This window comes from Pteropus vampyrus, unplaced genomic scaffold (assembly GCF_000151845.1).
Source record: "Pteropus vampyrus isolate Shadow unplaced genomic scaffold, Pvam_2.0 Scaffold82, whole genome shotgun sequence".
In the NCBI taxonomy this organism is placed as follows: Eukaryota; Metazoa; Chordata; class Mammalia; order Chiroptera; family Pteropodidae; genus Pteropus; species Pteropus vampyrus.
In genome coordinates, this window is record NW_011888863.1 from 3,305,475 (window position 1) to 3,327,171 (window position 21,697).

At 34.1% G+C, this 21,697-nt stretch overlaps 1 protein-coding gene across 4 annotated transcripts in view; it reads left to right on the plus strand.

The window, feature by feature from the left end:
* The window catches only part of ARNTL2 (aryl hydrocarbon receptor nuclear translocator like 2), a 67,642-nt gene that overhangs the window by 40,526 nt on the left and 5,419 nt on the right, over positions 1–21,697 (plus strand). For all 4 annotated transcript variants that reach the window (XM_011363093.2, XM_023532370.1, XM_023532372.1 and 1 more), the window contains 8 exons: positions 489–632; positions 11,994–12,234; positions 12,682–12,788; positions 12,945–13,095; positions 14,083–14,141; positions 14,902–15,010; positions 19,382–19,460; positions 20,880–20,988. In XM_011363093.2, coding sequence (XP_011361395.2) covers positions 489–632; positions 11,994–12,234; positions 12,682–12,788; positions 12,945–13,095; positions 14,083–14,141; positions 14,902–15,010; positions 19,382–19,460; positions 20,880–20,988 — 999 coding nt within the window. The remainder of the gene's footprint in view (positions 1–488; positions 633–11,993; positions 12,235–12,681; positions 12,789–12,944; positions 13,096–14,082; positions 14,142–14,901; positions 15,011–19,381; positions 19,461–20,879; positions 20,989–21,697) is intronic.

The window sequence follows — 21,697 nt, forward strand, 5'->3', positions numbered from 1 at the left end:
ATTATTTTCTTGTATGAGTTAGGTCTATTCAATATGAAATACCTTCTATAATTGTGCTTGGGAGGTATAAATATTCTTTGTTTTCTCCAAAAATACTTATTTTTCTCTGAAAATGCTTAGTGCCAAGTAATTAAAAAATAATGATGCTTTATGCCATTGATCATTATAATTGAGTTTTTTCATTTTTTAATTTAATTTTTATTTTATTTTATTTTAATTATCTTTATCATCTACCCCCAGGGGAAAAATAAAGATAAATTGCAAGTGTTTATAAGTTATCAAAATATGATTGCTTAACAAATACATTTTTTTTGGTATGTTTCACTTCCTGGCTTACTGTACAATGATGTCATTGCTTTAAATAACCATTTCTTTTTTTAATTTGTAAAAAAATGTAATAGATGTTCAGAAAACGTTAGGAGATAATTTCAAAATTATTTGAAAATATTTTTTTCTACCTATTCTCTTGCCTCGTTCTGCTATGAAAGCTGGCTTCCAAGTTAACAGCAATTTCCAAACTGGAAGGACTCGTGTGTGTTCTGGCTCAAGACGATCCTTTTTCTGTCGGATAAAGAGTTGTAAAGTCTCTGTCAAAGAAGAGGATGAATGCTTACCCAACTCAAAGAAGAAAGGTATCATTATTTTGAAGTGTCAACTGATATAAGGCATGGATATAAAATTAATGCCCTAAATATGTTATGTACAGAACAAATAAAATATATGGTCAAGGCAAATAATCAAGGCCAAAAGCACCTCAAGAAATAAGTTATTTTTAACCAGAATTATTTAGATTGGCTGATCATATCTTTCAAATTTATCAAGTAATTACATATTTTCTTTGTTGCCCAAGACTTTAATGGTGCTGTTGAAATTGCTGTTCGGGGACTATCAAGTGGGAAGAAATGGGAAGAGATGGAAACAAAATTTTGTTATGAAATTCCAGTACTACTTTTAAAATATAAGTTAGGTCTCTTTAAAAAACTACAATAGTGCAAGGGCCTGATTTGATTCATTTTGATGAACATTTTTTTTTTAAGTTTATGTTTAAGTTTATTGGGGTTGGTGAATATTTCTTAAGATGTTCTAGGTGTCGTTTTAATTTTCATGATACTGTGGTTCTTTGGTAAATATTTCTAGTTCTGTTTTCTCGTGATTCCTATATAGGCTTGCAGGTATTTACATTTTGAATTGATTTAACATCTATTTTACTTAATTGGGACCTTTTAGGGACTGTAAAATATCATGATGTTTTTGCGTAAGAACGTATTAACCTATCAGATATAGAATTCCTTATGCAAATTTTAAGGTAAAATTTGCTTTCACATCTTTTAAAAGGATCTTCATGTAGAGCAAGATTCGGTTTATTTACAAGTTTTGGTTAGAATCTTTTTTGGCAACTGCTTAAGGTAATAATCACTAATACTCACTTTTTAAGCACTTACTCTGTGCCAGATGCTGTGCTAAGTATTTTAATCCCCACAAAAACATTCTTACCTGTGTTTTAGAATCAGAGAGGAAAGACAATTTGCAGAAACTTGCAGAAAGTGAAGTAGGCAAAACTTACTCAAACCTAAACCCCCTACTTTTATGTTATATGATAAAGAAACAAAAGCAGAATGAATCAGCAATCCTATGGGTGGGTCTGTTTGTAAACCATCAATTGCTTCCCTCTTGTCCTTGGCTCTGAGTGGTGAGGAGCTGTCTAAAGTCATATGTATGGCAACCTGAGGGTTGAAATCACCAGCTGGACTGGTGGTACAGAGGCTGTGGAATCCAGCTGATTGGGACCAAATTTTGGCTCTACCACTTGCTAGCTGTGTGACTGTGAACAATTTTCTTAACCCCTCTGAGCCTATTTCCTTATCTGAAAAACAAGGATATTCACAGGGTTGTATGGTTTTGTTTATTGGCTAAGTGCATAGATTCTGGAGGCAAACTGCTCAGGTTTGAATCCTAATTCGTGATTAACTATGTGACTGAAGATAAATTACTAAATTCTTTGGAGTCTCACTCTTTTCAACTGTAAGATCAGAATAATAGAACCTTCCTCACAGGATTGTTATCAGGATTAAATGAGTTAATATGTGTTATGTGCTTAGCATGGTTCCTAGCATAGTAACACCTGATAAATGCTGTGAGCTCTTATGAATACTATTAGAAATAATGCACCTAAACTTAGGACAGTGCAGAGCAGATGGTAAGTGCCATTACTGTCATTACTTCAGGGCACTTGCTCTCTCTGCCTTCCTTCTCAAGTCAGTCATATTAAGTGTATATTAATCTTATATTGGGTCATGGTCATATAACATGGAGCTAGTTTCCAAGGGCAGGAATTATTTATGTGGGTGGTCTAAGGAGTCATACTCTATGTAGACCTGAACTGTAGGACATTTTACCCTTATAATTTATCTAGAGATGGTCTAATGCCATGTTGAATAGATACAACCACAAGTGAGTCACCTAATCTACACAGCAATCCATATAAGAGAAAAACATGGTAGCCAATGCAGCTCCCTTAACATGGCTGAAATCTTTGTGGTGTTTGATGCAAGTTATAAATTGAGTAGAGGCTTATCAAGTTTTGTAAGTGCGTTAAAGATTATCAGACTAATCTGTCTTTCCTTCTGGGAAGAGAAGAGTTTCCACATGGACTTATTTAGTACTAGTATTTTAGTCATCTTTGTCTTGGTGCATGGCTAGTGCCCAGTGTAACCATTTTACTCCTGAAAAACTTGATTTCATCCTCTACCCCTTGCTCTATCATCTTACTCTTTCCTTCTAAGACTTGTAACCTTATAGGTTTGATTCTCAACGTCTCTATTCTTTTTTGAGAACCACTGCTTTAGACTCTTCTCTCAAGTATGAGATTCTCTGGGTGCACAAGAGAAGTAAAGAGCAAGAAAGGAGAGGAAGAAGGCATGCCCTGGGCAGCATTGCCCAAGACGGGCTGAAGTTCTTTTGGTGATTTCTTCCCCACTTACATTTTTTCACAGCTTCTATTACAATCTTGTTTCTAAAAAGGTCTGTACATATTGGCTATACTTAAGTAAAAATGGTAGAGATAAGCTGGAGATCATTATCTGACATAGTAGTCTCTAATTAAATAGATTTTTGTTGGTCAACAATTATTAATTTAGATCCTACTGTGTGCTCGGCACCATACCAGGTGCAAAGAATACACTGGAAACAGGGAGACAAATCATTATTTACTAACCCTTATAGGGACAGGGGACAGCCATTTGACAAGTAAATAATATTTTAGGTAGTAGAAAGTACAATGAAGTCAATAAAAGAGGATAATGAGGACAGGAACTAGGAAGAAGTAGTTACTTTAGACAACTCAGAGAATATCTATTAAGTGACATTTGATCTGAGAACTGAATGAGAAGGAGTCAGCTATGTACAAATCTATGGGAAGAAATTCCTGACAGAAAGACAAGTATAAAACTCCTAAGATAGAAAAACTTGGTATGCTGGGGACCCAACAAAGATCAGTGTGACTAGATCCTAAATGATGAAGAGAGTGTTAGGAAGAAAGGCAGCTGGGGCTAGATTCGTAGGCCCACTACATGGGTTAGGGGCAGTGGTGTGCTGGTCAGTATGCAACAACCAGCTTTCTGAGTGTAGTTCTGATAAGAATGTTGGTTGATGTTTTCCTTTACATTAATTAGTAAAATAAAAGTGAAACCATGAAGACATGTTCTTGAAACTTAACTTATTTTTCAATATGAGGGACTGTGCTAAAAGTGATAATGGTTTTTTAATTACAAGATTATTTACTTAAATTTATTGTGCTATTCACTGTATAACTACAGATACAACACACAATTTAAGTTAATCCAAAGTGTTTTGTCCATCACTTTCATAAGTCTACACAATCAGGAAAAAACAAATCAAGCTCTGATTTATAGCTTTGCCAATTTCTGTGGTGTAAATAGTCACACGGTAGCTAATTTAAAGCTGCCTACATGAGGTCATTGAACATGGAGTAGTGAAGGGATGTGTAACATACCATTATATGAAATCATGTTCAAAAAGAATTTTTAAAAATATATATTAAGTATACAATATGAGCCAAACACTGTTCTATATGCTGGACCCAGAGCAGTGAACAAAATCCTTGCTGATAAGTGCTACGAAGAAAAAGAGAATGAGAAGTTAGATTTAGAAATAGGCCTTCAAATCACTATTTCACATTATATTAAAATATGGTTTTAAAAAATAAAGCATACCATCAACAAAGTGAAAAGACAACCTACTGAATGGGAGAAGATATTTGCAAATGACATATCTGATAAGGAGTTAACATATGAAATATATAAGAAACTCAATAGCAAAAACAACAACAACAACAACAAAGAATTTGATTTAAAAATGAACAGAGGACCTGAATAGACAGTTATCTTAAAAAAAATATAGGTGGCCAACAGACATACGAAAAGATGCTCAATGTCACTAATCATCAGGGAACTGCAAATCAGAATCATATTGAGCACTCACCTCACACCTGTTGGAATGGCTGTCATCAATAAATCAACAAATAAATGCTGGCAAGGATGTGGAGCAAAGGGAACTCTTGTACACTGTTGGTGGTATTATAAATTCGTACAGCCACTACAGAAAACAGTATGGAGGTGCCTCAAAAAATTAAAGATAGAACATACAACCTAGTATTTCTACTTCTGGGTATTTATCCAAAGAAAACAAAAACAATTCGAAAAGATATATGCACCCCTATGCTCATTGCAGCACTATTTACAATAGCCAAGATAGATGGATAGATGCAGATAAGAGATATATATATATATATATATATATTTTTTGCATATATATATATTTATATATATATATTATATATATATAATATATATATATAAATAATGCAATACTAGTCAACTATAAGAAAGAATGAAACACTTGGATAGACCTAGAGGATATTTTGCTAAGTGAAATAAGACAGAGAAAGATAAATACCATATGATTTGACTTATAAGTGGAATCTCAAAAAAAAAATAAAACAAATGAACAAACAAAACAAACAGACTCAGATATAGATAACAAATGGATGATTGTCAGATGAGAGGCATGGGGGATGAGTGAAAAGGAAGAAGGAATAAGAGGTAAATACTTCCAGTTGTAAAATAAATGAACCAGGAGGATGTAATGTACAGCACAGGGAATACAGTCAGTAATATCAGTGACAGTTACTATGCTTATGGTGATCTCATCGTAAGGTATATAAATGTTGAATCACTATATTATACACCTGAAACTAATATAATATTGTATGACAACTATACTTTAAAAAAATTTAGAGCGTAATTAATTATATTGCTTCATTATGTATTATAATTTTTAAAGAACAAAAACGTTTATCATTAATAAAGTTTGTTCTTAAAACATTGTTTTTCATCCATTTATATTTTTATTTTTAGTTTTGTTTTTTATAATACACATGTTAGTACAAAAGCAGATGTATATAGTTTATACACATGAAGGGTGCTTAAAATTTTTGTATAGCATGCAAAAGAAATATATGAAGGCCATCACTTTGGAGATTAGAGATGAGTCTCGGGGTTACCCCTAGGAACGTCTCTGCACTTTTAGTAGACCCTTAGCCCGATAGTAAGGAAGAATTGTGCTGCATTAGGTCCAGTGGGAGCTATGTGACCATTGCTATCACTGCAGATTATGAAGCACCAAATCACACACCCTGGGTATGCTCCTCTTAGGACTTCATATTAACACCAGAGAGGGGCCAAAACATGTGGATCAACTGGGAGAACCTCAAGAAACATTTCAAAGGATCTATTCCCCAGACCCTACAGGATGATCAGTGGAAACATGGAAGATTTAAGAAGGCAGCTTGATGACATCCTTTCCCACCATAATGAAAGTTTAATCCTGAACTGGGAAGTGCCCAGTTTGGAAGAAAAGATAGAGCCTGCCAAGCCTATGGCCTTAGAGATTTATCAGACTCAGATCTCCAAGACAGAACACCAGCAGGAGCACTGGGCCATCATGCTGAAGGAAAGGAGAATGCAAGCCTATCAGCAGGTCCTGGGCTATTAAGGCACAGGCAACACCTCTTTCTAGGAAATCCTCCTCGACACCCTCCTTTTTCTGGTTGGACCTGAGTCCCTAGCACCCACTTTTGGTAGTCCATTAATAATCCTGAGCATGTCTCTTATTTCCTATCTTTTCTACACTATATTGCAGTTATATTTTCTATGTTTGCCTCTCACACTAGAATGAGAGCTTTATTTCTCTTTTCAAGGTGCCTAACACATAGTAGACTCTCAAACGTTTACTGAAGGAACACATGACCATCTCCTTGTCCTTTGTTCCTGACTGACCACATAATTGGTTTCAAATCCACACGGACAGTTGAGAATCCAGTGAATTAATCTATATGATAGTGTTTTTGTTTCACCCAAGAAGCAATTTAAACAATTTTATTTCGAAGTTTTGATCACATGCTATGGGCTGAATTGTGTCCCCTGAAATTCATATGTTGAATTCCTAACCCCCAATGTTATGGCATTTGGAGATGAGACCTATGGGAGATGATTAGGCTTAGGTGAAGGAATGAGGGTGGGGCCCTAATAATGTGATTAGTGCCCAATATAAAAAGAGACACCAGAGGGTTGGCTGTCTGTGAGCACACGGCAAGATGGTAGCTATCTACAAGCTAAGACAAGAGCCCTCACCAGGACTATGTTGCCATCCTGATCTTGGAATTCCAGCCTCCAGAACTGTGAGGAAATAAATATTTGTTGATTAAGCCACCCAGTCTGTGGTACTTTGCTATGGAAGTCCTAGCTAACTAAGACAGCACACAATTTGGATCATTTTCTGTACCATAATTCTCATGAGAAATCGGAAAAGGCTCTGCAGTGGAAACCAAAGGAATATGGGCCTTACTGAAAATAAACGTAGGTTAATCAAATGGGCATTTTACAATTTGGCTTGAAATATGGAACTGCAAGCTACAAATTGGTGGTAGGACTACCTTGTCTGGGCTCGCTCTTCTTTCTGGATTTTTCATTTTGATTTTTGTGAAATTCTAGAACTGTACATGACTGAATATATGTATCTTGGAGGATTTTTCTTAGGTATGGGAGCCCAAGTCAGTCACTGATGATAACCTTGGAAGTATAACACTTTGTGTCTGGTCTTTTGACCCTTTGCAAAGATACAAAAAGGAAAGTGACATGCTTTCCATGAAACTACATGATATTGTTACAGTATTTTGAAGCAGTTTTGTAAACTTTGAATCTTAAGCAAAAACACATGTATATAATCATTCTTAAAGAATGTAATAATCAAACTTTAGTCCTTCCATGTGGTTTCTAAAAGGATTTTTTTCATTATAAGTTTCAGAGATTTATAGAAGAGCCAGGGAAAATTTCTTTTCTTTGAAATAAATATTGATAATCTTACTGGAAAAATACAGCTATTTCAAGAATACCTGGCAAATGGTCAATTAGAGCTGATTCATAGTTGAATTCTGTGATGAGCTAAAGGAGCCAACTATTTTTAAGTCCCTCCAGGTTCTCATACTAAGCTCTGCCTCATAACAACCATGCCAGTGGTCAAGCTTTAGGACAGAGTAGAAAGGACTTGGGTTCTGAATTCAGTAGCTTTTTAATTGTCTGCCACTTAATAGCTGTGCAACCTAAGGCAAGTTCCTCTCAATACATGGAAAATGGGTGTTATGGGCTGAATTGTGTTTTCCCAAATTTCCATGTTGAAGCCCTAGCTCTCAATGTGACTGCACTTGGAGGTAGGACCTTAAAAAAGATAATTAAGGTTAAACGAGGCCATAAGAGTGTGGCCCTAATCCAGTATGACTGGTGTCTCATAAGAAGAGGGACACACCTGGAATGCACACTCACAGAGAAGAGGCCACATGAGGACACAATGAGAAGTCAGCTGTCTACAAGCCAAAAAGAGGCCTCAGGAGAAACCAAACCTTGATCTTGGACTTCTAGCCTCCAGAGCTATGAGAAAATGAATTTCTATTGTTTAAGCTACCCAGGCTGGTATTTTGTTATGATTGTCCTAGCAGACTGATACAGTTGGTATGATACAGCACCTCATGGGAATATGGTCAGGATAACACATGGCTAATGCAGTGCTTGTCTCCCAGTAAGCACTCGATAAATGGAAGCTATTATTTATGGCTCAGAAAGAAGAGAAGGAAAATAAAAGAACAAGAAGAAAATTAGTAATTATTTAAAATCTATACGCCAAGCACTTTGCAAAAGTAACTAAATCTGCACAACAATCCTGTGCAAACCAGCCCCCATCTTGCAAATGAGGAAACAAACCTAAAAAGAGTATTTGTCTAAAGTCACATAGAAAGTGGCAGAACCAGTAATCTGGCTTTAAAATCTGTATTTTTTCTCCACTGTGCCATGCCACTTAGAGTAGCTTCCAGTATGCCAAAGATGAAAGATCCATTTTAGATGATTTCTGCAGTAGACATACAACGGGGGTGGTGTTGGGTGGGGGTGGGGGGGAGCGGTTGGCTCTGGTTGTAGGAATGTATCCCCACCCAGACACGATGTCCACTCCCACATCAAGCTGGGCCACACGGATGCCTGCAGTCTGAGTCAAATATCTCCTCAAAAAAGGATTTTTTAGTCTGTTTAAACACTTGAACCGAGTGCTCACTTAACACTTCAGAGCTCTGTGCCAAAGGCATGAGGTCAGTTTGGCCTAAGGAATGGTAAGGGCATGTGTTAAGGATCAGTATGGCCCTTCCTCAAAGTGCCTGGTTTGAAGACAACTGCATGCAGACAGACATGTAAACAGATGCCTGGACCAGGATAAGGTAACTGCAAAATAGAACCCTCATTCGCCACATGGATGACTTCCCATACATGAGATCATTTTGCATTCTACTTTAACCAAAGACAGTGTTTGTCAAGTGAAATAATTATATTTTGCATATAGTTGCTATTAAATTGTTCTTTCCGACAGTAATTGGCCAATATAATTGTTTTAAGACCACTCCTTATTAATGATGAAAGTTAATAAAGGTGGTTTTTTTCCTTTTACTGGGACATGTTACATTAAAATTTCTGATTATTTTTTAAGACTATTTTTAGAGCAGTTTTAGGTTTACAACAAAATCAAGAGGAAAGTAAAGAGATTTCCCATATATTCTTGGCCCTCACACATGCATAGCCTTCTCTATTATGAACATCTTTCACCAGAATGGTATATATATTTTCCAAGGATGAAACCTACATTAACACCTCATGATCTCCCAAAAGTCCATAGTTTGTTTACCTTAGTGTTAACTCTTGGTGGTGGTCATTTTGTGGGTTTGGAGAAATATATAATGACATACATCCATCATTATAATATCATACAGATTATCTTCACTGCCCTAAAAATCTATGCTCTGGTTGTTCATCTCCTCACCACCACCCTTGGCAACCTCTGATCTTTTGTCTTCATAGTTTTGCCTTAGTGACATTTAAAAATAAAAGAATAGAGAGCAGAAAGCAGCCTTTTTAATGCTAATTGAAACTGAATTTAAGATTTATGGAAAGGCCATTTCCAAGATTAGCCACAAGTCGCTCATAACAACATGAGTTTGAACTGCATGGATCCACTTACATGTATATTTTTTTCAATAAATACTGTAAGTATATTTTCTCATGATTTTCTTAACATTTTCTTTTCTCTAGCTTACTTTATTGTAATGCAGTATATAATACATACAATGTACAAAATATGTGTTCATCGACTTGTGCGTTATTGGTAAGGCGTCCAGTCAACAATAGGCTATTAGTAAAGTTTTGGGGAGTCAGCGCACCTAACTCCTGTTTTGTTCAAGGGTCAACTGTGCTTTTCTCTTTGATTTTGTGTATATTTGAGATTTTTCATAATAAAAGGATTTTTAAAAGTAATAAGATTGACATGAAAAACATTTCCACCCTGGTTCTAACAGTAATGTCATGGATTCAAACTTTGAAAAAGCTTCTAAGATAAGGATAAAATTACGTATCTCAACTTGTGAAATCAAAGGCTGATGAAAGACTGCTACCAAACATCTTAGGTATTTAAGTTTATCTTGGAAAGATAATCAGTAATACAGCAACACATGGAGAATCCACTGGCTTGTGAAGTGTGGCGGATCCTGTCAGTACCACATGACTTATTCTCTCAGCACTTACCACTTCAAGGGCCTGCCACCTGGTTTCCAACGTCTGACACCTGTACTCTCTGCTTGATCCCTTTTTCTCTGGTGTTTGGAGACAGATCTAATTATCTGGGTTGATTGTCCAGATAATTAAATAGGATAGGGAATAGGTTGGAAAGATAATGACTAGTAATTTAAGGCATCTATGGACCATGGAGGAGGTGATGTGTTAGTTGTTGAATACCGGGTCCTAGGCATGGCTATCAGGAGCTGTTCCCTGCTTCATTCTCCATTTCCCCATCTCAGACAATGCACCAGCCACATCTGACTGCTCTCTTTTAACTCTCGGTGTACGCTGGCTGTTCCCTCTGATTGGAACATCTTTTTGTACTCATTTTCCTCCATCACCCAGGCTACTCCTGTTTGAACACCTTCAGTGACAGAGCACTCACTATCATCAAATAGCAGGGCGTTAGTGGTTCAGAAAGGGAGGCTCTGGAGCCAGCCTGTCTGGATCTAAACGTTGGTTCCACCCTTCCCCGCTATAACCTTGGCATTAACTCTCAGTTTCCTAACACCATGGGGGTAACACTAGAACATCTCACAGGACTATTAAGCAGATTAAATGAATTATATACTTAAAGAACACAATGTAAATATATATATGCCTTACTGTTAAAATGTACAGCTGAAACTTACTGGATTTCATTAACCAATTCACCATAAAAATAAATTAATTAAAAAAAAGCATTTAGAGCATAGCGCATAAAGTGTTCTATAAATCTCTGCTATTACTATTGCTATTTTATAAGATAGCTCATATCATCATCTATTAAAAAATGTTTTTAAAAGAATATTTGTAGTAACGGTTTTACCAAATAGTGCCGATTTAAAACAGCGACTGTTCTGGTCTTTTCTAAATCTTTACAAACAACGGTTTTAAGTAATTTTTACTGGCCCTTTTTCCCTTCATTTTAACCTTTAAATCGCTTTTTGGGTGGATTGCCATAATCTGTAAACTGCCGCCTTTTATGCTTGTGTTGCATTTTATTGTTTTCTTAAGCATTTATTGATACACATATAACTTTGTTATAATGGTTATAGTTATGCCAAATTTTGAGTTTTTATATAATTATTGATATTTGAGCATATGGATTATTTCCAATTTTTTAATTATTCTGGTTGGACCTGTTTGACAAGCTTTTTCCTATGAGTTAATTGCTTGGGATTTTTCTGAAAAGTGAAATTTGAGTCATTTTGTTTCTATAATACCTTTTATTATAAATTTCTCCAGTGTTCTCTAAAATGTTTCTGTAATTTATCTATAAACCATTATGTACTAACATAAGAAATTTAAGAATGTATGCATAATTGTCCTTTAAACTTTTGAATATAAATAATAATATACCAAAATTTTAATAAGCTGAAAACAATTTCTTTGTGGCTAAGAGCAAGAGAGCATGAAGTTTAACTTTTTCTAATAGATATAAATTACTATATTTTTAAAAATTGACTTATAATAATTAAGTAGTTATAGATCTATTTAAACCTAGATTAAAGCAATCTGTTTACTTGATGTAGTACATATAGTTTAGTTCCTGAGAAAAATAACTCATTAAGAATAAAATAAACACAACCAATGATTTTTTAAATGAAATGCTATTTCCCTTTCATGTTTAAAGAACATGTCATAGCACAATTATAACTACTATAAATGTTAATGTAAGAAATTTAAGAATTCATGATTCAAATGCTTTTTAAAAATTCTTTATCTTTTTCCAGTTTTATTGAGATATAATTAACAAATTTTCTTTTTTAAAAACTTTTGAATTAGATCATAGAAAATTCTGTACTATCCACTGTACGGGTTACTTGAGAAGCTGGCCTCCAAATATCATCGGAATGGAAGAAGAAAGGGACAGTCAGAAAGACAGTAATTTTACCTGCCTTATTGCCATTGGAAGATTACATCCGTATATTGTCCCACAGAACAGTGGAGAAATGATTAAAGTGAAACCAACTGAATTTATAACCCGTTTTGCAATGAATGGAAAATTCGTCTATGTGGATCAAAGGTAACAGTTATATGCCATAATGATTAGAGTTCAGTGGGATATTTAAGACTATTAAAATGTGACTTAGCACTGCTGGATTTTTTTTAAGGCTTCAGAACAGGAAATAAAGTTGAAATGAAATAACAATATGGATATATCGGTAAATTTGTTCAAGCCAAAATGGTGCCGAAGCTGGGCACGGTCTGTGGCCACAGTTTTATTGGTGAATGGTAGAAAAAGCATACTCTAGATTGGGTGGGTGTCCTCTGAGGTAGCCTCATGCCTGGATGTCACTTCTTTTTTGCAGCTCTGGTTTGGGTCTTGGGCAGTCAAAGGGAGCCAGTGATGCACATGACTCACTCATCCCTCAGTCCACTTTCCTGCTATCCTGACCACATATGGACCGACACTAATCTGGAAGTAAATTTTTTCACAAATTCTGAAGTTTCTTTTTAATTTTAAAACTAGGGCAACAGCAATTTTAGGATATCTGCCTCAGGAACTTTTGGGAACTTCTTGTTACGAATATTTTCATCAAGATGACCATAGTAATTTGACTGACAAGCACAAAGCAGGTATGCATTGAGTGGGGTAAGGTTTTGGTATTTTTTAATTGCAACTTCAACTCTTAATTTCTCATTCCTGTGAAATCCAAAACTTGAATTCATCTTCAAAAGTTTGATTTATATAGTGGTAGACTGTTATGCTGATTATTATCTTTTCTTGTTAAGTTCTACAGAGTAAAGAGAAAATATTTACAGATTCATACAAATTCAGAGCGAAAGATGGCTCTTTTGTAACTTTAAAAAGCCAGTGGTTTAGTTTCACAAATCCTTGGACCAAAGAACTGGAATATATTGTGTCTATCAACACTTTAGTTTTGTAAGTAATTTTTTATGTTGTTAAGACCTTCTATTAATTTCAAATGAGTTTTTTGCTTCCCTCTTATCATCCTGCTAAGCCATTAAAGCTTTATGATTCTCTGGCTTTATTACAACTTGAGAGAGAGAGAGAGAGAGAGAGAGAGAGAGAGAGAGAGAGAGAGAGAGTGTGTGTGTGTGTGTGTGTGTGTGTGTGTATTACTAATTCGTTTACTGTCTGTTGGCATTAGTTCTCAGAATTAAGCTAGAAGTTTGCCCTTTTAAAATATATTCCTTTTTGCTTAATTTGAAGTATGATAGTAAAGGTATTTTATTCAAGCATTTCCTTCCTACCCTCCATGGCTTTGTCTTGTCCCTTCAACAAATGATGTGGATGTGCCTTTAAACTGTATATCATTTTAAGAAATTGTTTTGTTCTTCACATCATTTTACATGTACGTCTTTTAAGCTGAGTACTACATGGGACTGTACAGGAGTATTTGGCTGAGGTATGAGCAGAAATTCATCCCAAGCACTGCTTGCCAACTCCTGTCTATAGCTGTCAGCCTGAATGAAAAGCCAGCTTTTCCTGATTTGCTCAATATGCTAGCATGGCCTTGTTCTAAGCATTTTTCTTTTTCTATAAGTTTTGCGTTAATTGTAATAAGGTTTCATTAAACCAGTTCTATTTCCTTATCTTCAATATTTGGCTTTAAAAAAGGCCCCCAAAATTTAGTACCTCCAGCAGTATCGTATTACCCATTCCAATAACCTTTGCCTTCTTATCATTAGCATAGTACTTGAGAGTTTGTAACTGTGAGAACATACATTTTATGAGGTAATAGGGCATTAATTAGGTACTTAGCACATTAATACCTTGATCTCTGGTGATGACATTAACAAAATGTGTATATAAAACAAATGGATCAAGAATTGACAAATCAAATACACTCAGCTTAAGGTAGTTACTTTAACAATTTCTTTCACTTAGAGTGTTTCTTTATTCTAGGGGACATAGTGAGAATGGAGAAGTATCATTACTTCCTTGCAGCTCTCAATCATTAGAAGGTAAGCTTAGTTTTAGATGATAGAAACTTATTACTTAGATTGTTATTATTAAGTTACCATCTTTTTCTGTCTTGGAGAGGGAAAATTTCAAGGTGAAATTGAAAAGACTTCTATGGGTTACCTTCTTCAGAATTCTCACAGTACTTTCATCATACTTCCATTGTAATCTTACATTGTATTGCAATTAGTTGTTTGCGCAACCGGCTCATCACTGGATTGTGAGTTCTTTAAGAGTAGGAATGGTGTTTTATATCCATTATCTATCCCTAAGCAGCTAGCATATACATGTATATAGTTCCTTCTACTTTGTGACACTCAATAAAATGTGTGTTGGACAAATTAATAAAAAGCTTTAAGAGGGAATTTTTGCCTATCTGTGTTAGTTTTCCACCCAGGAATATTTTAATGTATCAAATGTATAAATAAAAATAAAAATATTAGGAAATATTAAAAATAAAGCAACATTGCTTTAACTTTAGCGTGGACATTAAAGTGAAAAGAAACTATCAGTACCCAAGGGTTGGGTCATGATTGTAACCTCAGTGATTTTCTACACATTTGATTCCTGTCACTCTTCAATAACCATTAAACCATCATTAATTTTGTTTGTAATGCAAGCATGAATGTTCTAACATTTTAGAATGCAGGTAGTATTTTTTTTTTTAGAGAGAGAAATATCTAAACTGAAAGAAAGATATTAACCACAGTTATATGCTTTTTTAAAGTCCTCAATTGAATTTTTTCTTTTGTTGTTATTTAGAATCCTCTAGACAGTCTTGTATTAGTGTGCCCGGAATGTCTACTGGAACAGTACTTGGTGCTGGTAGTATCGGAACAGATATTGCAAATGAAGTTCTGGACTTACAAAGGTAATGTTTGATTGCTACAAATATCACAAGTAAAATTATTATACTTACAAAATCAATATTCAAAAATCAGTAAGTTTCCTATATACAAACAATAAACAGTTCAACAATATGATGGAAGATCACCTTTACTGTAGCAACAAAAAAGATGAAAAATGGTATTTAGATATAAATTTTACAAGAAGTGTCCAGAACTATATGAAGAAAAAACTTTTAAATACTACAAAGTTAGTCAAAAGATGACATGAATAACTTTCCAGATATGTTTTTTTTCAATAGAAAGACTCGGTATTATAAGGATATCAGTGTTCCTTAAACTAACCTATAAATTCAATGTGAATCCTGTCGAAATGCCATCATGCATTCATTTTTTTAGTATCCAACAAATGATACTAACCATATTAGAATATCCAGGAAAATTCTAAAAACCAAAAGTAATAGATTGAGACTAAGACTATCAAAAAGACTAAACACATATGGAAATGTGTTAGATGGTAAAAGTGGCATTTTAAATTAGTAAGAAGAAATGAATGAAACAGTTAAGAGCATTATAATAACTCTATAACCATCTGAAAAGAAAAGAAAGCTAGATCACAACTTTATTCTTTATACTCATTTAAATTCCAGGTAAACCAAAAAGTTAAAAGTAAAACTATAGAAGTATTTCAAGAACACAGGGATGGATTTTTATAATCTTAGTTTGGAAAGGCATAAAAATCATCATGTAAAATCCAAAATTTATTAAGAAAAAATATAAATTATATAAAAACTCAAAATTTGGCATAACTATAACCATTATAACAAAGTTAAGATAAATTATATACTGCAGAAAATATGTGTATTTCATAATGATAAAGTGGACCAATTATTTTAATATATGAAGTTTTATAGTATAAATTTATTAAACTTTATATATAATAATCTTTATATAACTTTATATAACCTTGATCTATGTTAAACTTCATATATTATAAAAAAGTTATTAACCAATTTTTTAAATTCAATAATAAAAAATAGTTGGAGAGTGGACATAAATAGAAGATACAAATGGCCAAGAAACTTTAAAAATTGGCTCAATCCCACTCACAGTTAAAAATATATATACAAAACTAAATGAGATACCTTTTTTCATTTAGAAGATTGTCAACGATTTGAAAGTTTGATAATACTCAATATTCCTGAGAGTGTGAAAAAACGATCACTCTTAAACTGTTTGTGGGAATATAAATTAGTTGAAACTACTTTGGGGGGCAACTTGACAATACTTATAAAAAATGTGAATATGTATAATCCTAGACTCGGCAATTCTACCCCGGGAGCAAACAGTCTTATATAATAATGCAAAGAGCGATGAACAAGACTGTTCATTGATGTATTTTTAACAGTACTGATTTAATTATTTATCATAACCATAACTTGTTATGGCATATCCATAGAGTACTCTGCAACTGTTAAAAATTTTGTAGCTCTATTTTTATATGGAAAGATCCTTAAAATATATAGTTAATAGAAAAAAAGCAAAGGAATAGAACAAAATAGTATGCATAATAACTCACTTGTATAAAAAAAAAAGATGTGTAGATATGTGAGTATGTGTGTATATAGGCCCATCTCAAACTCTTGAGGCCAGATAGGTTTTGAACTCAGAATTTCTTTGGATTTCAGAAAGATAGTGTTTTGGAATTCAGTTTTTTTTTTTTTTTAAGGAGTATGTATAGTACTCCCAGAGAACAGTTACATCATGGGCAGCACCTCATAATCAAATAGTATTTCTGCAACAACGTATTTACAGATTAAATGGTACAATGTCTGGAAAGAAGGGAGGTAAGAGTTTGGGGTATATACATTAAGTAAGATTGGGAAAGGATTATTGAAGCTGTTTGGTATGTGTATGAGATTTTACTAATCTACTTTTATATCTGAAGTTTCCTTAAAATATTTTTTTTGGAATGAAGTTATGTAAATATTCATAGTAAGTAGGACAAAGTGGGATAAAAATAATTAGCCTCATATCAGTTAGGTCAGGTTTTGCGAAGTTCAGATCGATTTGGATTTTGCTGCCAAATGAGTTATCGAAAATCTTTCTGTTTTCAAGGTGTTTTGGATTTTGGAATTGTAGAAAAAGACCCTATAACTCCATGATATAATATATATCAAGATACTTCTTCCACCTGTTCAGAATTTGTTACCTTTCATATTTGGGAGTAGATATTGGGGAATGGGAGATATAGAAAAAAGAAATTTTTGCTTTTTGTTTTCTTTTTGTACAGTTTGAATTTAAGTTTTTCAATTAAAAATAGCTTAAATGGAAAAAAAAAATCACTAGTAAGACAGTTGTCATGCCCTGATAGACACATGGGTTGTTTCCACCTGTGGCTATTGTGAATAATGATGCCATGAACGTGAATATACAAATATATGTTCTAGTCTTTGCTTATGATTCTTTTGGGTATATACCAGAAGTAGAATTGCTAAATCATATGGTAATTCTATTTTTGATTTTTTGAGGAATTGTCATTCTGTTTTCCATAGCAGTTGCACCATTTTATGTTCTCCACCAGTAGTGCACAAGGGTTCCAACTTCTCGCCAGTGCTTATTCTTTTCTGTTTTTTGATAATAGTCATCCTAATGGGTGTGAAGTGGAATCTCATTGTGATTTTGGTTTGCATTTCCTTAATGACTAGTGATGTTGAGAATCTTTTCATGTACTTATTGGCCTTTGTGTGTCTTTTTTGAAGAAGTGTCTATTCAGGTTCTTTGCCCATTTCTCAATCAGGTTGTTTTGTTTGTTGGTTTGTTATTGTTGAGTTGTAGGGGTTCTTTAAATATTCTGGATAGTAACCTCTTATCAGATATGATTTGTAAATGTATTTTTCCAATCTCTGGGTTGCCTTTTCACTCTGTTGATACTGTCCTTTGATACATAGAACTTTTCAATTTTGATAAATTTGACTATACCTCTTCTTTTGTTACATGTGCTTTTGGTATCATATCTAAGAAATCGTTGCCATATCCAATGTCATGAAGGCTTTTCTCTATGTTTTCTGCTGAGAATTTTATAGTTTTAGGTGTTACACTTAGGTCTTTGATCCATTGATCCACTTTGTGTTAATTTTATATATGGTGTAAGGTAATAGCCAAACTTTCTTCTGCATGTGGATATTCAGTTTTCCAGCTGAGGTACCTCCATATATAAATGACTTCCCCACTGCATCCTGAACACTCTAATAGTATCCAGCTCTAAATGTTTGGCTCAATTTCTGCTCCTCTTAAAATGCCCTTCCATCACATATGGTCAGATGATTTTCAACAGAGCTGCCCAGATCATTCAATGGGGGAAAAGATAGTCTTTTCAGTGTGTGGAGGAGGGTGGGAGAAAGCATGGTGGTTTCAGAGAACAAGATTTGACTGAGAGAGGAGTTGGGTTGCTGAGAGCAGTGAGGAGTTTAAGGCGACATCAAGTAGTGGGGGACTTAAAAAGCAGGTTTCTGCCTAGTGGACTAACATGAAGAAAGCTATGTTTCAAAAGATTAATCTGGTAGTGAAGCACATGGGGAAGGGGTAGTTTTCTTCAAGCCAAGGCCAAGTTGATCTGGTGGTGATTTAAAGCCATGAATCACAGAATGAGAAGCCAGGCAAGCTATTTAGATTGAGTGTCCTGTGAAAAATTCCCCAGACAGGCCACTGATCTTTTCTTTTGTTTTCCTACCTTATTCATTCCATTTCTGTTTTAATATCTCCCTCTATAATTTCTTGTCAATTGCTGTCTTAGGAATACGTAAAGACATAAAGTTATGTTTATGCCAGTGTGCGTTTCACATAATTGAGCATTTAATAATATATTATATGGTACTTGTCAGTTTTATATATTTAAGTCTAGTGAAGAGATTTATGATCAAAATATATGATTATATTTATGTCATTATGTATCTCATTGAATTTATCCCTGGGGATGACCTATTACAGTAAAAATATGACACATTTTCTACTTAAAGGTTGCAGAATGTTAGAAAATCTTTCTTTACTCTCAGTTCTGTTTGGTATCTTGATAAGGAACTGACTCTTGATGTGAATGCCTGTTTTAAACTAAGTGTGTTATATTATTCTATTACTTTGCCACATGCTATATTAAGATAGGTATGATACAAGCTTTTTACCTCAGAGTTTTATGTTTCTATTTTACAGAGTGTTTTTCAGCACTCCATGGTCAAAAATAAGTCTAGCACCGAACAAGTCAGTCTATTGTGAAAACTGTCGTGATATAGAGTGTTATGTTCCTTCACTGTATTTTTATCAGATTATGATATATTCAGAGAAAATCTCTTTCTAAAAATATGTGAGTAGATAAAATGTTTTTTTTATTATTTTTAAAGGTTACAGTTTTCTTCATCCCTTGGTGATTCAAGTCCAACAGATTTAATGAAAGATACTCACACGATAAACTTCAGGAATGTAAGTACAATCATAAATAATATTCATGAAATAAATGAACAACAAAATTTGCTCCTTGTTATTTCTCCCTAGAAAATAAGCCATCCTATAAAAAAATACATGAACTCTTTTCTAGGTAGTCTGTGGTTTTAATAGGCAATGTAGAATAGTGGTTAAGAATGAAGTTGCTGGAACTGTACTATCTGGATCCAAATTGTGACTCATACACTTACTGCTGCTTAACCCCAGTCTTGTTATTTAAACTCTCTGTGCCTTGATTTCCTCATCTGTAAAACAGGGATAAATAATAGCACCAATCTCTTGGAATGGTGTATGAGATAAGTGACTTAATATGAAAACAAAAATTGTGCCTGGTACAGCATGTGCTCAATAAATGGCAGCTATTGTTATTTTAATAGATTCCAGTTCAGTGGATGAAATGTACTCCTTGTGGTCTGAAACAAAAGTTTAATATAAGCTACAAATATTTAATTCAGTTGAACAAACACTAGCTATTTGAAATGCATATACAAAAGTGACTAAACATAGCGCTAATATCTAAAAGATTCACATACAATGTAATTCTAATGTAGCCCCAACAACAAAAAGCTCAAAGTATGTCTATAAATTAAGTGGTATAAGAATATGGTAGAAAAGAGTAATTAAATTTTAACAGGGACAAAAGGAAACTTGCAAATATATTTTTACGTGAATATCATAAGTCTTTTGGTCTAGTATTTTAAGACTTTACTCATACATTTAGCAAATGTTTATTGGTTACCCATTTTGTGCCAGGCCATATGCTACAAACAGGAGTTAAATCATTTTAACAAAAGTCTCCAAGTCATGTATGTATAAAGGCACTTTATAAAGTACATCAACTTAGGACAATACAGGCAAAGGATTTCTTATTTTGATGAGTTACATTGAATATTAGATTGTTTGGCCTGCAACTGTGTAAGTGTATAACTTTTGGTAAAAGCCTGATTTAATCCATTCTCCACTCCAAAGCAGTATTTCCCATTGTAGTTTCATAGGAGATATAGTTTTGCCATCAGTTTTTAAAAACTGAAATAACTTTGACCCAGAGCATTATGGTCATGAACTTTTCCTTCTTTATCCCAAAAATTTTCTTATAGGACATACATTCAGTTATGATATGAAGAATGTGGGCTTTAGAGTCAAGTAGATTGGTAGAGAATTATGGCTCTAACACTTTGGGTGAGATATTAGCCTCTTTAGGCCTCAGATTCCTGACCTATAATACAGATACCTCATAATATTTTTAAAGTGAAATGAGATGATGCATGTGGAGTGCTTAATTACGTAACACTCAGTAAATTCAAGCTGCCATGTTGATGATGGCGGCCCAAGTCAGATGACTGCCAAGAAGTGTTTATTCAAGTAGAAACCTTACTACTTACTAGTCTGTCTTTTCAGATGTCAAATAAGGAGTTGATTCCACTAAGTCCTTCTGAAGTAGGGGAGCTAGAAGCTACAATGCAAAACCACAGCACTGCTGATCCCCCCAGTCACGAACCGCTCCTAGGTAAGTTTTCTTTGGCAACTGCCTGCCATTTTGGTTTCCAGAAACTCCTTCTTAATCACTCTGTTTTCAGGAATAAGAGATTTTAGAGAAGCAAACAAGTTGAAAACTAAGATTTTTCCCATTCGAAAGCCTAAATACAATCATCATACTTTTGATTTTAAAATCAAAAGTATCAACTGAATCAGTTATGGATATTGTTAATACATACAATTTAAATAAAACTAAGGTATTTCCTACTGGGAAGAAGTGTCCATTAGGGATTCAAGAATTTTTAAAGGATACCAATCATAAGAAGCTTAAGATATAAGTATTCATTTTAACTATATTTATGCAAAGTCCAGATCAAGTAAATTGAAATGACAGTTTTATACCCCCAATAATTGACACTGACCTACTGTGAACATTTATGTTAAAATCAAAGGACTTGAAGGAATCCAGATCATCTCAAATTCTATTGTACTTTGAAAGATATCTAGAAAACTTTGGCTAATCCATAGCTATGTTTAACCCTTAATATCTAGAACCTCTTCCTTGTCTCTAACTTAAACCTCATTTCCTTAGTCCTTCCTTAGATCCTTTTTCAATTAAAAATCTGGTTACTCCCCTTGTTTTAGAAGGTGATGCTTTTGTCTCAGCCTTCTCATTTTGGGATTAAACAAACAGTTATTTTCACAAGGCAGATTAAAGTTAAATTTCTCTTTGCAAGACA